The sequence below is a fragment of the Lichenostomus cassidix genome, chromosome 6 (genome assembly GCF_008360975.1).
Source record: "Lichenostomus cassidix isolate B80296 chromosome 6, HeHo_3.0, whole genome shotgun sequence".
In the NCBI taxonomy this organism is placed as follows: Eukaryota; Metazoa; Chordata; class Aves; order Passeriformes; family Meliphagidae; genus Lichenostomus; species Lichenostomus cassidix.
Window position 1 is genome coordinate 29,103,045 of NC_139487.1, and position 20,405 is coordinate 29,123,449.

The 20,405-nt window shown below is 36.5% G+C and overlaps 1 protein-coding gene across 3 annotated transcripts in view; it reads left to right on the forward strand.

Annotated features, from left to right (window-relative positions):
* Positions 1-20,405, forward strand: part of CABCOCO1 (ciliary associated calcium binding coiled-coil 1) — a 129,269-nt gene that overhangs the window by 87,592 nt on the left and 21,272 nt on the right. For all 3 annotated transcript variants that reach the window (XM_085064236.1, XM_085064237.1, XM_085064235.1), the window contains exons 3-5: positions 427-596; positions 3,660-3,804; positions 7,900-7,972. In XM_085064236.1, the coding sequence (XP_084920362.1) occupies positions 427-596; positions 3,660-3,804; positions 7,900-7,972 (388 nt within the window). The remainder of the gene's footprint in view (positions 1-426; positions 597-3,659; positions 3,805-7,899; positions 7,973-20,405) is intronic.

Sequence of the window (20,405 nt, forward strand, 5' to 3'; positions counted from 1 at the left end):
ACTCTAAAACTATCTCAGAGTGAAAGCGTAACAGTAGAAAGTGGAGACTAATGGTGTCATTTCATCCCACAAACTAATTCCTGATGAAACAGTCTTTTTCTGTCTGGGATTTTCAATGTATTTCTCTTTGGTTTTGTAATGCTCTTATTTTTGTTCTTTTGTTAATCATATCCTAACACTTAAATAGTGTCTGCTGAAACCTGTTGGTGATCGTTTACTTTCTGATATGTCCTCTGTTGATAAATGTTCTCATCTAGGAATTGATGTAGCTAAATTCAAGAACTTTGCTACATTATGCACATATTAATAATATAGCAAATAATAATAATGAATGTTATAGATATAATTGCATGCAGCCTAAGTAAGACTTTGCAATCTGTAATTTTTTTTGTTAATTTCATTTTTTAACTTTGCAATTCTTTTTAGGAAGATGGAAGAATTTCTGAATTTTACGCAATTAAAGACATCTTTAAAAGAAGCTGTTTTACTTGATTATTATATTGCAGGATTTTGTTGGGCTAAAGAAATGAACTTCAGTGTTATCCAGCTTTCAGGATTCATGGATCTATTAAATTTTGCCTTGGAGAACCTCAGCGGTAAGTATAATTAAGAACTGTAAGATAAATATCTGAAGTGGAAGGCAAGAATGTTTCCCAGTTGTTTTAATAAAGTGATATTTAATTACAAGTAATTGTGAAACTGTTTATTTTCCTTTTGAATGTTGATATGTTAGACCTGGTGCCTGAAAATAATTCTTACTGGCAGATGTGAATTTTTTTTTAGAGAAAATGCTAGTCTTTGAGTAGAATATTCCTCATTCTTTGTTTGTATAGAATGTAGTACAAATGGGCCAGGTCCTGAAGAGACCTTTTCTTTGCTATGGTAAAATAAATAATAATTACAGTAGAGTGAGAGCAAGGAGCTCCTAAATTCCAATTCCAGCTGTCTCAGTGACTGACTCACTGTAGCCTTGGGCACATTTCTCTGCTGTGTGAGATATTCAGTACATCCTGTAGCCTTACAGCAGGTGAATTACATTTATTTTATCCTTGGAGGTCAACTCTCAGCATTCTGTATGGCAAATGCTGCACTTCTGGCACGGAATATATGTTAACTAAAGACTGGTGAGGGAAGTAAAGTGGCATTGCTGCTAAAGATGAAAAATGACAATGAAGGGACCGTAGCTCCTGTGGCTACAAGGAAATTTGCCACAAAGCATGTAGCTTGGTCTAGTGGGAGTGAAATTGCCAGAAAAAAAATGGTACCAGTGTCCTCTAAAACCTTCATTTTCAGAGATCCTAAGGCTTGCTTAACATTCACTTTGAAGGTGATTATGTTGAGCAAAGTCCATCCCAGAGGAAGAGTGAAAGGAGTTTCATTCAGAAGAGAAGGCAAATATTGAAAATCAAACTCATAACATTTATTATACTTTTTCATTGTAATTTAGTTCAAGGGCCTTTCTGACTTGGAATTTTGACAGAATATGTACGTGCTTTATGATCATTGGAATTCCAGTTGTCCTTCCTGTCTTCAAAGAGAAAGTATCTTAACATATGCTAACTATATTACTATAACAATGGAGCAGAATGGAAACCCGTCAGAAATTAATTTTATGAGACTGTGTAATGCATGTGTACACGACAGGCTGGTAGCACAACCCATTATTAAAGCTGACTGACTTTTTCAGGAATGTCATCTTTGTTGCATTAAGCATTGCCAAGCTTTTAACTCTTTAAGCTAAAATTTTCCATGGCACTGTCTGCTTTTGATGCATTTTTATATATAAAATTGCAGCTGAACCAGTTCAGTGGTCTTGCAGACAGAGGCTGGGGGAAAAAGAATCTATTTTGTGTCTTTTTTTTTTAACAGGTCTAATGTCCCAGTGCTTTGAGGTAAAGATTCAAAGTTTGGCAAGCAAAAGTGGTGAATTTGCTTTTTGCTGTCCTGTGAAAATCCATTTAGATTTGGCTAAGATATACATGGTTTTTAGAAAAAGAAAATACAGTTTTTAAATGCTTAAGGGAAGCTTCTTGTTTCTTCACAGCTTAGTTCTCTGAATCCATTTTACAAAGTATGCTGTAGCCCAGGGCTGGGATGAATTTTCTTGTAATTACCAAACATTTCAACTAAAAGCAAAATTCAAATGTCTTCTATATTAATGACGCTTTTCTTTCCTTTTCCTGCACTGGACCCAATCAGCCTGGAGAATTAAGCTGACTTGGCCATAATAGCAAGAGTAGCATTGAGCAGAAGGAATGGATTTAGAGAAGGAGGGTAGTGGAAATGTATTTAAGGCTGGTAAAGGAGTAAGGAAAACTGAGGTTTGGAAACTTGAGACCTGGGTGGTTTGGGATTCACAATGAGTTACATGATTTAATTCCTCTTCTATCCATTGAAGGGAAAGTGCTCCTTGCCTCACAGAAGTGCTACAAGAATCTTCCTAAGACGGGTGGTTGGGACTGAAAATCAGGTGTGCAGAGGAAAGAGAAAATTTGGATGAGCTGGCAACAGACTCAGAGCCTGGGTGATCCTGTTATGTGGCTTCACTCCCCTGCAAAGGGTGATATTTCTGGTTCTGTTGCTTTTCCTCATTTCCTATGGCTTCTGTTTCCCCTACACTCTCTGTGTTTCTTTCTTGTCCCTTCCAGTGTGGTTACTTATATTGTGCTGTCTCTCCTACAGAAAACTGAGGTAAAATCTTCAAGCCTTTGATTACTGTACCACTAAAGGGCAAAACTATAAAAGAACAGAAGTCTTCTAAGTCTTTTAATTTGTTTTCTGTACAAAAAAACCCAAGGAGTGTATCAGTAGAGACATAAAACAATAAGGAAAATAAATCTGTTTCACCACTGGTGGATATTTTTTCTGTAGACTTTGTTAGATACAAAAGGAAAAAATAAATTGTATCTGAAGGGTTTTTTTAACTCCCCATGGTCTTAGTGATGGCAGACGCTATGTGCAAATCAAAGATGAATCCTTTCTTTTTATAGGTTCAGCAAATACTGATATATTTCAGATTTTTGTCTTTGTCAGGACAGTTAACAAACAGAATTTAAATTGTAATTCCAACCTGTTTTGGCATTTGGTTTTGATTTCCAGGGTAAAAATGTAACGTAATTATCTGTTTTGGAGGGATGCAAAAATATCTCCAAGTCTGATGATACATGTAGGGTATTATGCGTATTCATATTTAATCTGTTATGAGTGTAAGCACTTAAAAATATTGTTTGCCCTTTTTAATGTCTCTTCCTGTATTAATGGCTTATATTGCAAGGGGCATGGTCAGAAGAATTAATCTTTTGCAATACATAAGCAGTAGGCTATTTTAAAGAAAAACATACTCTGCCTCTCAAATTTGTGTATTATTCTGCCTGTGGTTATCTCTGCATAGGTAAGAGATGAAGCTGTAGTATCTTGAACACCCATTTTTGTGATCCTTCCATTGTGAGGGCAGAGTGGTGGTTTTGTTGTAGAATTTTAATGGACACTTTATTGATAAGAATAATGGCAGCAGGGAGAAGTGTTTGACTGCTGTTGCTTTTTAAGTTCTTTGTTGGAACTAAAACTTCAAGAGGTTTTGTAATAAAAATGGGCCAAAAAACCCCATCACAGCCTGTCGTGTTTATACACAGTTTTTGTTCTTTGGAATTACTTTGCAGACAAAGATATGACCTTGGGAGATAATTTAAAAGAACTTGGAAGAGCAATGGCTGGAATAGGAGAAACTGACTCAGAAGAAAGAGGTGACCTGGATTTGTTCAGCATTGAGCAGGCCAAAGCAATCATTGATTACTTGGTTACCAGGTATTTATTTATACAGAATCTGTTATTTTTCATTTCAGTAATCTAATATAGTGGGGAAATCACTCATAAAATAAAAGTAACAGCAAGAACAACAGCATCAACAATTACTAGTACTAGTACTTTGCTGTTATTTAACTGGATATCTTCCTACTCTGCCAATATACTATACACACCAAACTTTAAATCCTGAAAGAGAATATGCAAGGAGAGTAAAGATCTGGCCTCAGATGTCAAAGCCCACAAAATAAATTTAGACTGGAAGTTTATCAAAATTTGAGATAATGCTGAAAACATTCCTTTTGGGGTTTGTTTTGAGTGATAAAAGAAAACAGAGTGATGTATGGACAGTATTCTTGATTTGCATTCAAAAGCTACTTTTAGATCCCATCTGAATAAAATTTTAGATCTTGTCTGTTACTCCTAGTATTTGTCTGGCCTTGACAGTTATAGTGGACTGAAGTGATTTAAAGTTTTGTACTTTACAGAATTATGGTTATGGTCATATAGGAGTCATAAAAATGTTGCATTTCAAAATCAGCAGAAGTCCAGTGTGTATGTGAAAAGGCTTGGTTACAGGTCTCAGCTTTTAACAGAGACACAGAAAGATATGCAAATAGCATTAAATTTGTTATTTGTTTGAGAAAAATACTCAGCTGATAGCGCAGTCACACCTCTGTATAAAAGTTTTTGCTATATAATAATGTGTGCACACCTTTTTCCACTGAAATGCCATGGCTAAGGCAGTGGCTGTACTCACACACCACCACTCTTTGCAGTACATGATGGACAGAACAGTTCTCAAACTGTTTAACCATCCATGAATGTCAGGTGCAAGGAGATGGAAAATTAAGAAGTTACTCTTGTAGTACATGCTCATCTACTGTACTGCAACTGTAGCCCTTCAGCCCATTTTCTGACCCGAATGGGGGATTTGTGGCATTTGTGACTGATGGGCAAATAAAAATGGACTGATAAAAACTGAGTAAGATCATGGCTGATCCATACGTAATTTGTTGGGAATTTTCTGACTGTTCTTTAGGAAAAGTTTAACACAGCAAAGAGGGGGTTTGTAGGGTGTTTTCCTGAAGGCAGAAAAGTATTTTCTCTTGAAGAAAGGCAAAAATACTGGGGTAGCTATTAGTCTTCCAGTTCAGAGTACTGGGATTCAGATGGGGATTTAAACCCATCACAAGCAGTTTCTCTTACAATTGGGCTATAATATTTGTCTCTTTCTCGTGCTCTCTGATTTTTTTCTTTTGTTTCTTTTTCATGGAAAATATAAAACACTTCAGGTTCTTCCCACAAGAAACGGGAACATCTCTTTAAATCTCAAATTTCTGTAGTCAAGGCAAACTAAAGTCCTGCCAAGTACAAGCCCTAAACTAAAAGGAAACTTGGCATTTAAGATGTCTCAACTCCTTTTACTTCTCCCTTCCTGTCTGTGTCTTTTGTATATTTATGTGGAACAAATGTTCTTTCCAAATAGCATGTCTATAGCTCTTGTGTAAATTATCCATTGAGAGATATCTTGTCCATGAAGTAATTCCTTCACAGTCGCAAGAATTTCATCCAAGAGATTTGGTGCTTCATCTTACTACCATCAAAATATTAACTGGGCAGGAATACAATCAGGCTGCAAAACTTTTGCAGCAGAATTGTATTTTGGTCACCAAATAAGTGGTTGTATGTCCAAAATGCTGAATTTACTACAAATGTGTGCTGTGGCAAGGTCATAGATATGCACAACTACACTGAAATGTATCATAGGTGTCCAATTTAGGCAATGCGTTATTTCAGTTCCTGGAATATTTTTTTTCTAAATAAGAATGGAATTGGCGCAGTTAAATGGGTGTACTTTAAACTTTATGAACTCAGAAATAGGTTGAGTTTTATTGCAATTCAAATTAATGTATTAGTTCAACATTTTTTTCTTGTTTAAGTGATAGGCCTGTAACTTTTTTTTCTACTCAAGACAGTATGACATGCTGTAGTTCAGATCACGTTTTTACAGATGAGCTCTAAACCCATGGGATTTATAATGGAAACAGGGACAAATGCTTAACCACATTGGCACAAACTGTGCAGCAACTATAATGACAACTTCAGGTTTGGTGGAAGGTGACAGTTATCATCTTTTTATCTTGTCTCCTTGGGCAAACACACATCAACATAGCTCCTGACATTTTCTTTTCAGGAAGCAGTGGAGCTGGGGAAATATGTCATTGTTAATCACCTTCAGATTCTCATATGACATCATAAGAGGGCCTTTTCTTAACAATCTTACTTACACAAGTAAAATTATTTCTGTGTAATTGCTAGAAACACTGGTATGGAAATGTTAAATTTTTCACAACAAGTAGAAACAAAAAAAGGCATTTTATATAATGCCTGATAGAAGAAAGAAAATTACACTGTTTTCTTTCTTAATAAATGCTGATGTCTAATTTATATGATTTGGTTTAAAGAGTATTAAATGGAGGAATTCTTTCCTTCATACAGGATTAAGGATGCCAGGTTGAACAGAGGTCTGTTTAAAAATAAAGACATAAAATTCAGTAATGCCAAAAATAATTACTTATATTTTGGGGTATATTAAAAATTATATGTACCTGTAACATAGTCCATAAAGAATGTCATAACACATGTGGAGGGGAAGGGGAAAAGACCTGATGTTTAGGTGCTGCAAATCTGCCTTATTTCCAAAGGACTGGGATAAGTAAGAGAAAAAATTAAAAATAATGATTTCTTCCAACCTGATTGGAAAGATATGTCTTATTTCTTGTGTGTCTGTGATGTTCATAAAATGTTTGTGTCTTTTTTCAAATAATCCCTGTTAGAATTTTACTAAATTATAGATGTGTATGAAAGGGAATATGTATTTCCATAAATCAGTGTGAATCATGTCCAGGTTAAGTCCTGAACTCTCTTTAAACATAATTTCTGTGTCTCCACTGAAACATGTCAGGAATTCTTTGGTGAAGTGCTGCAATAAAAATGTACTTAAATGAAATTGCAAATACTGTAAGAACTTAATTGCCTGTGTGCTTTGGGTTTGGGGGAAGGCAGCCTCTAGCTGATGGCAGCCAGACTTCTTACGTGGGCCTTGCAGGTACCAAGCCCAAAGGTATTGCTGACCCAGCTGATGGGTCTCTCCAGAAAAGAACCTGTGTCCTGTCCCTAGCAAGAAAGCACAGGAACCACTTACAGATGTTCCCTGCAAATATTGCTGTACCCTTCATGGATACAGCAGGCAGGACTGCTGTAAATTCTTGGAATCATTCTTCAACCTGAACTTGCTATGAAATCACAGAGCAGTGTTTTAAATCATATGTCAAGTTGATGTGACAGAAGCCAGGAGTTCTGTATCATGATTGTAAGAGAAGAAGTAATTGTAACAGATGGACTGTGACAAACAAAACTTTTGATTAAACAAATGCCATATCATTGATCATTAAAAAAGGAAACAAAGAAAATTATTTAAAACATGTGAAACGGAAAGCTGTACGTGTTTTAAGGAAGATAAATATTTTAGCCCATTGACAAAGTCTATTTAAAGTTACTTTTATTGTAATGCACAACACGGCTGTGTGTCAATCTAGTTTTTTAGTTTTTCTTTGAGGAAATACTATGCTGATTTTGCAAAGTGACCTTGAGAGAATAAATGCTTCTATTCTTTATTGTTTTGGTGTTCCAAGATCAAACTTTCTCCCTGTACCGGCAGCCCATCCCAGAATCTGAAAGCTGATTTGGCTTTGTTTCCTTCTTGTCTGCTATTGCTGATATTAAAGGCATAAGTATCCTGGTGATAAGTGTTTCAGGAATTACTTTTTTCAGAGTAGAACTTTGTCTTCTCAGAGTTGAGTTTCATGAGGGCTAAGTGGACATATTTCTAAGTATCACACTGTATTTTCTGCAGCCATCTGATAAAAAATCCTTCAAACTAAATATGCTGTATCTGAAGTTAAACAACTGTTTCTTTTTAAAATTTGGAATATTACCATGCTGGAGGGTAACTCTTCGTTTAACAAAACTTGTAACAGTGTTATCTTTCAAAAAATTTACAGCTGTAATAGTCTATATTATCTTGGTTTTCAGCTTATTTAAACACTATAAAGCATATGAATACCTCTTCCATGGTCGTAGAGAAGAACCTGTGATAAGTAATGAGGTGAGTCATTTATATAGATGGAACTCATTATGCAGAGTTATTTAACGAGTGCACTATGGCATATGTTTTATATTGCTCAAAGCAACTTCTTGTCAACGTCCCTGCATTACTAACGTAAAATGGCTGATTAAAGAGCGCAAGTTAAGATGTTTTGATCCTTGTATTCAAAATTAATTTGGGATTCTGAAAAAGGGTAAATGCATTGCTTGGTTAAGCTGTTAGTTGTGTTAAATCAGGAACACTTTATGTATGTATTTGTAAGTTGATGCATGTAATTTGAATTAGTAATATGTGAGTCTGACTGTTTTAAAATCAGCAGTCAAAAGCAGAAAAGGTTGTGTGCCATGCTTAGTCTGACCACAGCCCTAAGAGAGATGTATGCATGTGTATGCACAGAATTTTGTTTCTGCTGCAGTCACCAAGAGTTAATGATACTGACTGTAAAGAAACAAGCGAGCTGGAAACTGAGCATTTTGAAATCATTCAGTTAACAATAGTGAGTTGGCTTCACGGTGAACTTTGTCATGCGCTCTAACTTACATGTGAAAAAATACATAGAAAAATGTGTTGATGCAGGATGTGGCCTTTAATCAAATGGACAGGTTCAATTAATCAAATAAACCTTCCTTTAGCCTGACTGTGCCTTTCGAGGATATATGATACAATACACTGTAAAAGATTTGAATTTTAAGTTTGTGTCAGGAGCCAACTGGTTGCCCAGAGAGGCACAGTAGTGAAATTTTTTTGATGGTACCTATATTTTGGCTTATCAATACACAGTGGAGTTAAAATTAATGCACTGGAAAAAATCTTCACACTTGCAGCTGGTGTTTCGACTGTGATGATGTGGGATAATTTCTTTCCATGCTGCTTTTAAATGGCCATATCATAAAAAAGAACTTTTCTTGACATGGGTGCAAATATTTGGAAATTATTCTTGTCATTTACAAGGTGGGTTAAAATTCCAGCTATGATGAAATTGGTGACAAAATTGTCGGTACATAGGTAGAGCAGGACTTCATTACTGTGTTAGGGTGGGGTTTTTATATTAGGTGATCAGATCAGTGGGTGGTTAGCACTTCTTAATTGGTAAAATTTATTTTAATGAGGCTTTGATGAACTTATTCTTGAGTAAATTTGGGTCATGAATCTTAAAAGGTTTTAGACTAGTTTAAAAGAAATGCCTCTCTGGGTGAGATCAGCATGCACTGTCCCAGCTACAGGACAGGGGTTGCCCGGGGCAGGCTCTGCTGGGGAGCACCACTTCTGCTGAGGGTACCAGCACCTCTGGGAAATGGCAGAAATGGATTTCTGTGAATGACTTGGGTGATGATCCATCCAAGCAACAAGTGCCATCTAGAGCTACAACTGTCACAAAACCCTGCATGACAATCTTTAGCTATTACTCTTACGGCCTTTCTTACCTATGGTGCCACTTCACTTTAATCCATCTGTTTTGTATTCTGAGCTCCATGGCAAAGAGCTTTTAATTTCTCCAACTACACTCCAACACCCAAAAAAATCAATACTTATATTCTGTTAGAGTTTATTTTGATAGGGTGATGCATTGTTCTTCAGTAAGTAACAGTTTAAGGCATTGATGCTGCACATACACATTCATGGCATTATTTGCACTTGCTTTATGTGTTAAAATGTGATCAGAGGTGAACCCAGCATAGACTTCTTTTGCTGCAACTTTGTTTTATTCAGAAATGCTTATGCATAAAGGAGATCATTACTTCTATTTTGCAGTCCCTTAAATGACCAGAGTTTTTGGGGCTGCCTTGGTTTGATGTGTGTGGCTATGGGAGGAGCACACGTGGGGTCACCTGCCCTGCAGTGCATCTGCTCAGGGAAGAGGAGATCGACTGGGAAATCCTTGTGGTGAGAGTAGACAGTAAATCTGTGCTGAAAGTTTGGCTGCTGTCCTGCTATGCAGACCAATGTCTTACAAAAAAAAAGGCCACTGCAGGCACACCACAGCCCAGAGCTGGATGTGATCCTGACTCTGCGCTCAGTGCAGCTAATGTCTAAAGTTTTCTTTTAGCTCCGGCAATAAAAGCCTGTTCTGTTGGAACAGGACACTGTAAATTGTAATGGCCAGATTTGCCCAAATAACAAGAACCACGGTGTTCCAAGAGCTTAATTACAGCATTATCTCCTTTTGCAAATGAACACTTCGAGACGAGTCAGTGAAATGACTTGCTTCAACAGAATTGATTTGCTTCCACTGAAATGGCTTTAGCTCTGTGAGTATGTGTGCCAAAAGAATTACCTACTGAATAAAAGCCCAACAGCCTCAGGAGAAGATCTGCTGCTTTAAAAGAGATGCAGCTACAACAAATAAAAGCTGTACTCAGTGTTGTAATGGATGTCCTTTCAGGGAAACCACAGTGTGTGTTTTCCAGAAAAATCTTATAGCGATGGGTTGTAAAGTCATTGGAATTTTTTTTCTCTAGCACAGGCAATTATACAGTGTTCTCAATCAAGTTTCCTTTTTGATCTTTCACTGCAGTTATTTCTAAATGACCCTGTCATTTCCTGTGTAGAATAAAATCAGACAAGAAAAGGGAAATGACTCAAAACTCAGGTTATGCATACAATGTTTGTGGCCATGCCACTTAGCAAAATTTAAGTTATTTAAATGTAGCACATAATTAGTGGAGCTTCACAGTCTGATTAATATTCTGCATTTGATGCAGCTAGCATAGTAAAGCCACCTCTGTAAAACAGTGTTCAAATCTTAAAAAAAAAAGTAACAAATGCCAGGCTAATTTAATTTTTTTTTTCTTGCATTGGGTAAAGCCTTTAAACCCCAAACTGCCTGAGGTGTTCACATTGCCTAGGAAAAAAAAAAAGGTTAAAAGAGAAAGACATGAACGCTTGGTTAGATGATAAAACACGCATCACACTTCTAACCTACTTTGACAGTATTTAAAATTTAAAACTTGCCTTTCCAGCTATCAAATCCCTTACTTCTCCTTCATTCCAGATCCACAAAGACCTATATATTATGTATGCATGAATACCTGTTAGAAAACATGACGGTACAAGGAATTGCCGCGAAGTGTTGAGATTGCCAAGTAAATTCACTGCTTTTTTTTCCTGTTACTATTATGAGCAGTTCCCCCCATTTAGCATGATTACAGAAGAAGCTGTGCTTTAGCTATTCTGTGGCTATGATCCAAAATAAAATGCAAGTAGTGCTACCATATCAGGGTTCTTCAGGAATATTGCTGTTAAAGATACTGGTTTTTTCTTTCTGCCTGTTCTGGACATTTTGCTCTCGAGCTGTGATTTAGTACACCTATATTAGCCTGCAATTTCAAGGGAAGCAAAAGTAGTACAGACTAAATCTTGATGTGCAGGGATTCAATGGAGCAATTCCTATTAACACATGTCAGATCTTATAACAAAGGTTTAAATTGTTAATGCCTGAATTGTGTAGAAGTTTTTATTCTTCTCTATTTCTACGTTCAGTTAATTTATTTTGCTTTGATAGGATAATATATTACAACATATCTTGTAATTTTTTTTCTCACATTTACAAATTGTACCTTATACTGCAGTTCATGTTTTTTGCTGCTCTCTGTTGTGTATTTTTGGATGGTATGAGGCTAAGGTCTTTTGGGATTATGTCTGCTTTGAAACATTTCCTAATAAAAATAATGTGGTTGGTAAATCTAGTTTTATTCCTAGTTGCTTTAGCCAGCCTGATGGAGTAATCTGCTATTTTATGGCCCAGATGACTAGCTAAGTTTGACTTCTTGAAATAGGAGTGCACAATGTAATTTTCTTTAGAGATGTCATAGTGGGTCAGGTTGCAATAAAAATATCGAAGATTAAATTTAATGGCAGTGCAGATTCAGTATTATAGCAGTCACTAGATATCATCCTCTGTACTTAGAGTTCCAAAACAGTTTCCATTAATGCTTTCTTTCCATATACTCCTTACTTTCTGAAGCATTAAGCTTTTGGACTGTGTCTGGTCTTTATCCAGTTGTGGGTTGGGGTTTTTCTTAAGTTTGAACAAAATACCTTCTGTGTTTGAATTTAAGGAGGTAGATTGCAAGAATATGCTTTTTGAAAGCTAATAAAGCTTTTCATTTTTTTTTCTGATGGCAAAAGCCTGAAGTCTGGGACTTGATTTTGATACCTAATCCTCATTAGGTGTTGTGTATTTATACTGGTTAATCAATCATTGTTTAAACAAATTTGCTCAAATGATTTCTTGAGACCTGCATTTTAGAGATGTATGAAACCAGAACATTTCCATAAGCATATAAATTCACACTAGAGAAACTCATTCCTCAGCTAAAAGCCTAGGGGTTTCAGATGTTTGTAGTGCCTAAAAACCAGTGAGTTGATTTTTTGTAGCTTTGTTTTCTAAATATCACCATGGCAAAGACATCAAGAAGAGGTAGGTCTGGACGGGATGTCTTGAACTGTCAGCTCTTGTGCAGCTTTCTCATAGGGAAACATTCATAATCCTCTTCAGAAACCTGTCAAACTCCATTTTAAAAAGTTAACTTTGTCTTCATTCTTTCAGTTAGAGAGTGCCCTGGTGCCTCATTTCTGTAATTGTTATACAACTTCAATTTGTGGTATTCATGACAAGTTTATGTGCATTTGTCCTTGTGCCAATTTGTGCCAGTATTGACCTTTAGCTCTTGTTCCATCCCCAGTGTTTATTTTTCTAGTGTATAAAGAGACAGCAATCTTATTGTCAGCCTTCATTCAGCTAGACTAGAAAAGCCAGCCTTCTCTAATCTTTGCTTTCAAGGTAGACTTTGATACACATGTTCTTATATCTGTACCAGCCTCTTGTCATCCTGTTGGCCTTCTTCTATAATTGTTCCACTTTAAATCAGTTTTATTAGAACATAAGTGACCAAACTGACATAATATTGTTGCTGAGATAAAAGCAAGGCCTTGTGAAATATCAATAGTGCTTTCTTTTCCTCTGCTGGGAATAGCCTACATGATAGGTCCTAGAAGCACATTTTATACCTGTATCATGCAGCTGTCTCATCATACATCTGCTATTCTGGTTCTCCTTTGTTATTGTATTTCCCAGCTGAGGTACTCCCAGTGCACTGTAGGTTTTTAAAAAAGTGTCCACACAATGTCACCTCCCAATTTGTCATTGAATACAGGAGTGAATAGTCTTCAAGGCCGTTCAGTCCCATCTGTGTAATATTCCTGCCCACTCATGAATTGATCATGTCTCTCACATTGCTTTTGTCTAGAAAATTAGTTATTTAATAAACTATGAAATTAATATGGCATCGTGTATCTTTGATAAACTGATGTTGTGTTACATTCCATTTCTCTTTCATTTCCATTCTCGTATTTGTTTTTTTCCTTCAAAACATGTTCCTCAAGACTTTACTGCTATGAAGATCAAAACTACAGCTTCAGGAATATAGGTTCATTATTTTCCAATTATGGATGTTTAAAACTGGTACTTGGTCTTTTGATGTCTGAGGGGAAATTTTTGATGTCCGTTACAGAAGTGTGTCATACCCAAGATGGGATTACTAAAGTAAGCAGCTGGAGAGTCAGTGGGTTTTGTGACAAAAATCACAGATACCCAGCCCTTTGATCTTGAGGCTTGCTATGGTTGTGACCAGAGATCTTGAAGGACTTGTGATTAGTCTGAATGAAAAATGGAATCTGTTGGAATTGTGTGCAGTGTTACTTCACATATTTAAGTGTCTCTTGCCTAATAGAAACAACCTTTGTTTTCCAAAGATTGTGTTGGTATACTCATTTATCAGCAGGGGAGATAGACTGACCTTTAGCGGTCACATTTCCACGTAGGTCACATGCTGATGGTCTTCTACAGCAGTTTTAACATTCCTGAGTTTAGGTAGCTGAACTGCTCTGCCCTGAGACCTGGTGAGCTCCAGAGAGCTGGTGGGATTTCCTAAGCCAGTGCTGAGTACTTTTACAGTGCTTTAGAGAATGATTAACAAAACGTTTTTTAAATTATTTTCTTAGGAAACAGCAAATACAAAACAAGTCTCCTTTTTAACTCAGTAACATGCGTGAAGTCACGAAAGAAAAGAATTCAGGCAGGACAAATGCCAAATAGCTGACATGGGCTGTGCCTTCAGTGTACTGAGCGCCATGGTTCTGACCCAGCCAGCATTTCAACAAGCGCCTCTTTTTAACAAATTGAGAACTTTAATTTCAATGGACCTATTCACATACACAGAATTAAACTGAGAAGTGACTGGGGTCACATTGTTCAGCACCCTGGAGGAGATGAAAAGCTAAAGATACTAGAGGAAAAAAAAGTGGAGGCTCATGATCACTTTTTAGTTCAGTTGTACATTTGACAAAGCATCACGTTTGACTGTATGATGTTAGAGAGAGAGAGAGGGGAAGAAAAACTTGAATTCTTGGCAGGAAAACATTTCTGGAACTATGCGGGAATTAATATATACACAGATGTGCTCTATGAGTTTTTAAATTATTTATTTAGAAAGTGGCTTGATTTCCACGTATGTGTGTATGTATGGATGTAAACATACATAGTTGTGATAAGAGCAGTAATGGCTTGTTTATTTGCTGGAATGCAGATCAGCTAGGAATTGTAGGTTTTGACTGGAAGGATAGTCAGTACATCAATGACAGCCTGGTTCTGCTATTCATCAGATTGTTCTACAATCCAAATGATTAAATGCTCTATCACAAGACCACAGCACATGTTTAAAAATGGTTATCAATCAAGATGTAAATTTTAATAGAAGACATTGAGATTGGCAGAAATGCATTGACTTGGAGAAATTTTAAAGTGGTTAAGCAAAGTAACTGAAGGCAGACTATTAGGATATTAATTTTGTTTTACTTTTCTAGTATTCCTGAATAGCTCACTATGTTGATGCCCTTTGGGAATTCTACTTGTTTTACTGGACCAACATAAAATACTTGGAGCTGAGCAAAGATCAGTAATTTTGTTTCACAGGAAAATCTGAGATTTTTGCAGTTTGATTTAATTCCAGTTTAAAACAAAAAAATAAACACTTAACAGAATTGCTATTTTTACATGTCTGTGTTTAAACTCCTTGACACCAAAGGAGTGCTCTTGAAGATCATTTCAGAGCCCCAGCTCCATTCTGGTGCCATAGAGCATAGCTGGCTCTGCTCGAGCAAGGCCCACCTGAGCTAGGGGTCTGTGGCATGCCCTCAGCTTTCCATAGGGCATGTTGCTGGGGAGCCAGGAATCTAGAAAACAGGATTCTTTAGCAGCCAATGTTGCAAACCATTGAAAGGCCTTTGTATATAAGCTGGTGAGAGCCAGGTAGGCTGCTGCCGACATGTTGGCAGAAAGTTATTTGCACAATAACTCATTTTTAGGAAGTTCAAAGAACATAACTTGAAAGGAATCTGCCAAAAAAAATATAAAGAGACACATTTTATTTTGAACCCAATGCATTATGTCTGCTGCAGAACAATGCTATTTTCAGTGTTAAACTTTTCCATGTAACATAGCAGGGATCAAGCAGTTATTCAAGAAGGTGCCACATTTCATTTATATTTTGCTGGTTCAAATTTAGCTGCCTTTTTTTTAAAGCTGTTTGCCAACAGATACCATTTTGGTGCCTGCTGGTACAGTGTGACTTACTGGAGACTTGTTTTCCAGAGCAATTGCCCTATTTCCAAAACTTCCTGCATAATTTTTGGTAATTGGCAGACAGAGATCCATGACCTTACACTACAATGAACTATTTTGTACCCATTACCTTTATCTGCAGCTTTTCATCATCTTGAAGATTAAATTGTATTCATAAAAGTATCTGTGGAATGGGCAAGTGATGTGATATTTCATGGAATGTATCCCCACGGGTGAATATTTATGTATCAAATTCATACATCTTGCGACCTTATGTTATGAATAACATGTTGACCTTATTCATATAAATAAATAGCATGACATTTCTTTACCGTGCTGATTTATAATCAATATACATTTTAATAAATTTTCATCCATTAATTGATGTTATGAGGACAAATGTAATCCAACTCTGAATAACAGACAAGTTTTGCAATCCTTTTACGTTCCTTTTTAAAATGCACTAGAAAGTTTGTATGTCTTCTAATTTCACCTTGAATTTTACAACTTGTTGTAAGATAGAACATAAAGTATTTTTACTGAACATAGAATCTGATGTATTTGAGTATTTAATTCATAAAACATTATTTTGATTTCCTATAAATATGCTAAGCTCAGCAAAATGTGGTGTTACTCATTAGAAAGCTGAGTTTTATAGGATGTCTGGTTGGTATGTGAGGTAACTTATATTGCTACTTAGGTTTACATTTAATAAACCTTAGCTAGGAAAATTGTTTAAATTTCAAAGAAAAGATAATAAATAAAATGAGGGCATTGAATATTAATGTGAACTGTGCCTTTATTTTGTTAAAGCATTCAAAGTTAAATAGTGGTGGTCTGTTAACAATCTAAGGCTATTTGGCAAGTCTCTAAACTTACTCAATAATCAAAACATAAAAGGACAATGGAAACTTTTCACAATAAAAGAAAAAGGAGTTGAGTACAGAAACCAAACAAATTATTCTCTGCTTTTTCTTGGTAACGAGGTGAACTTTATAGGAAGGGCAGCAAGCTCTGAGTTAGGGTTGCCTTTTCCTGCCTTTGTTATAAATTACATCTGTCTGTGAAGAATCCTCTCCAGTTACTTTGTGGTTCATGGCTACGGGGGAGGTGTGCATGTCTATCTGGAATGGGGCAGAGAGACAGATTGTGGGGGAGCTTTTTCATTTTACTGGTTTGTTTTCCACTTCGGAAATGGCAATTCTAAGCATTAATTTGCCTTGCTTACTAAATATACACATGGATAAAATTCCTAAGAATCCAGCTGTGTAAACAGAATATTAGCAAAACAACTGTTTTCTTCAGCATTTGTATTATTTGTTCTTTGTAGTTTGCTAGACTATTGGAAGACTTCAACACCATTTAGGTTCAGTGTAATAATTCAAAATGTTTTTATTAGGGCTTAAATGAGGAAAACATTTGGCAAAGGGATGGACTTTATCCAAAGCAAAGGGATGGACTTTGTACATTATATATAACATTTGATTCTTTCACGAGAGTCTGAATGCACTGCAACAATATTGAAAGGCACCATAAATACGGGAATAAGCTGCCAAATGATAGTGGAAGGAGAGCCATATACATCCTGGGGTGTAGTGGGCTCTCCATGCCCTCCTTCCCCTGCACCTGGTGAGCACCCAGAGAGTTCTAGCTGAGGCAGCCCAGGTGTGACTGTGTGGACAGGAGAGAAGGGGGCCACAACCAATTCCCTGCACTGTGTCTTTCACCATTTGATCCCGAGGCAAGACTCGTTTGCAGGCTAACAGTGACAGAGCAGGGTGGGAAATTCTGTCCTCCAAATCCCTTCTTCAGCATATGGGCTGATGGGAAGCTCCCACCAGCTCCAGCCCACCGAGCCTCACTGTCTCCTCTTCTGCTTTGAGAAATAGGTTCCCGTCTGTCACTTCCATCAGCCTTAGCTAACCTTGCACTTCCAGAGTCTCCTACAAATCCACTGCATTGCTGTGGAAGCTGAGACTTCATCATGTGTTTCCAGCACTCAGAAAAACAATGTGGAATAGGTAGACTATACTGTATCTCCTCAGGGTAGGCTTCAAAACACAGCAGCTGGAGCCTTTTGGTGTGCCTCATAAAACTATTATCTGAAGTATTTTATGGTTTGGCTTCCCACGTGCACTGTTGAAAATCTGGTAGTGAATGCATCCCGAATATCCTCTTGGCCAACTTAAAGCAAAGAGAAGGAATACTAATTGTTTATACTTAATGTTTGCTTTTTCTTACTTGTAAGAGTGGGCAGGCTTTTTGACTGACCTTAAGATGCTTACATGGTGAGTGTTCACTTACTGGTTTTTTTTAAGGCTGATTTCACCCTCAAATTCTGTCCTTTGACTGCAAAGCCTATCTTAGAGCCCATATAGGTTCTGCAGAGTTACATTGCAGATGGTGCTGTGGACAGGATAAAATCCAAACAAACACAGATGTTTTTGGCTGAAACACCTCAACTTTCTGCTCTCCACTTTTATGACAAGTGGTCCTGACCTTTTTGATTTATTCTGCAAGAATCTAACAATATTATAAAAACATATTGCAGAAAATATTGTTACTATTCCTACAGAACAGGACATTCTGCATGAATTACATGCTAATACACGTAGGACTATTTTCTTAGTATAAGAATTCATACGCTTGGGGTGTTGTTTCTGTTCCATTCAAATAACAGTAGGCAAGGAAAAATATCTCCTGTGTAGTTACACTGTCATTTATTTTGACTGTGCATATCAAATTTGGCTTGTGAACACAATCCAAGGAAATGGCATAGATTGTAAGTGATAAAGATGAATGTTGCATGCTTCATTTATAGGAAGGCCATCCAAATATGGTCTCGCAGAAGTGAGAACATCCTGTGCTCGAGAAGTCTTGAATTTTGTATTGATCAAGGCTGTGGACAAGTTTCAGGCATTAACAGGCTGGAATTCAAGTCTGTCTCTAGATTTACTGGATGTTACGTGTTGTGAAAAGATTGCAATACATTGTAACCAATGCATGTAGTACTCTTGTATAATAAAATGGAAGAGTGCTAGGGATGTTCCTTAGAGATTATTCTACTTTGAATATCTGCTTTACATTCTCTCAGCATTTTTCTTAGCATTCATTTTGTATTCATGGTGCCCATTTATCATTTTTGTCTCTGTCTGTTATACATTTAGGATCTTAATGATTTTCTTTTGTTCTAAGAAAAATACTGTGCCAGCTTTTTGTATTCCTTAGGAGTTAGGATGTAGTTGAAGACTTATATTTCGAGAAATGTTAATGCACCTGTAATGGTCATATTTCCAATGAAGTATTGAAAAGTTTTACTATCACTAAGCCTTGTCACAATAGACTATTTTCAGTTTTTAGCATTATTGTTGTCCTGGCAGGTCTAGATAAAACAAAAGTGAGGGCTAGAGCCTAGGTTGTTGACTTTTTTTGGGGGGGGGGGTGGTTTTTTTGTGTGGCCTTTTTTTTTTTTTTTTTTTTTTCTTTTTAATAATCCTACCACTGGTCCACTGTGGTGCCCTCCAGTGGAATGCCTAAAAATATCATTATGTTTCTGTCAATTTTGAGAATGACCCCTTGAGTCTATTGATACCACATGCATGCTGGTATGGAACTGTGCACTGAACCATTAATTTCTGTTCAATAATCACGTTTTGTTGGAGAAATCGAGAAATTTTCAAAGTGGAAGTAAGGAGCCAAATGTTACTTATTTTGCCATGACACAGATTTTACCTTTCGTCCTTCCTCCTTGCCTACAAATAGAGCTCTCTGAATTACTGAATGTAAAATTAATATCCTCTTATTTGCAAGCCTGACACAACCAAACACAATGCAAGCCTGACACAACCAAACACAATGCAAGTTAAAGACAGGATTTCAGTTTTATCTCTGTGTTTCTGAACTACTGCTGGTTTGTCCTCAGTTCCTGCTGTTGTTATTCATACTGATTTTATTGCAGTATATTTAATTGTCTCTTTGTTCTGATCAATCCTCAGTTAAATGGGTAAATAATAAAAGAAAGAGGGTACATAATCAAATTACCAGCAGTAATTGGTCAATCCAAGCATTACTGGAACTTTATAGTGAGCAGAAAGAACAGGGCTTTGGTATTAGAGTCAAAAAGGCCAAGCCTTTAAAACTGACAACACAAATACATTGCTACATTGGCACATCTTTGTGAATTTAAATTACAAATTATTGTGCATAATCAGAATCACAGCAACTGGAAAATCATACAGCATGGATAGACTTTATTAATTTTGGATAAAAATGACAGACATTAGACAAGCTTAGAAATCTGACAGACTAGGAGAATCTTAATATTTGACAAGTGTAAGATAAAATGAGAATTTGTCTCCTGGATTGCTGGGCTTTTTTCTTTCTTTCATAGTAGTGGGAACATTACACAAACTAATAAGCAGCCAAACATATGCATTAGAATAAAATGTAGAAGTCTGTGGTAAGGAAGCTTATTTATGTAACAGGAAAGTTTAAAGGCTGTACATTAAATGGCCAACAGGACGTGGTGTATTACACAGGGGACTGGGCTGCTCTGGGAGTTGAGAATTAGGCCCTAAAGTTTTTCAGAGCTCAATTGCCATTTTAATATATTTACGGCTTTGCAGAGCATAATGCAAGTTGTTTTTGTTTTGGTTTGTAGTGAACCAATACAATTAAAAAGACAAATCTGCTTTCATCCTTAATATTTATCTGTTAACATAGTAGCATTTTAATAGCAAAATAAATTGCTTAATCAGATAGGTACCAATAACTCTAACCTATACAGACATATAGAATTTGATTTTTTTTTTT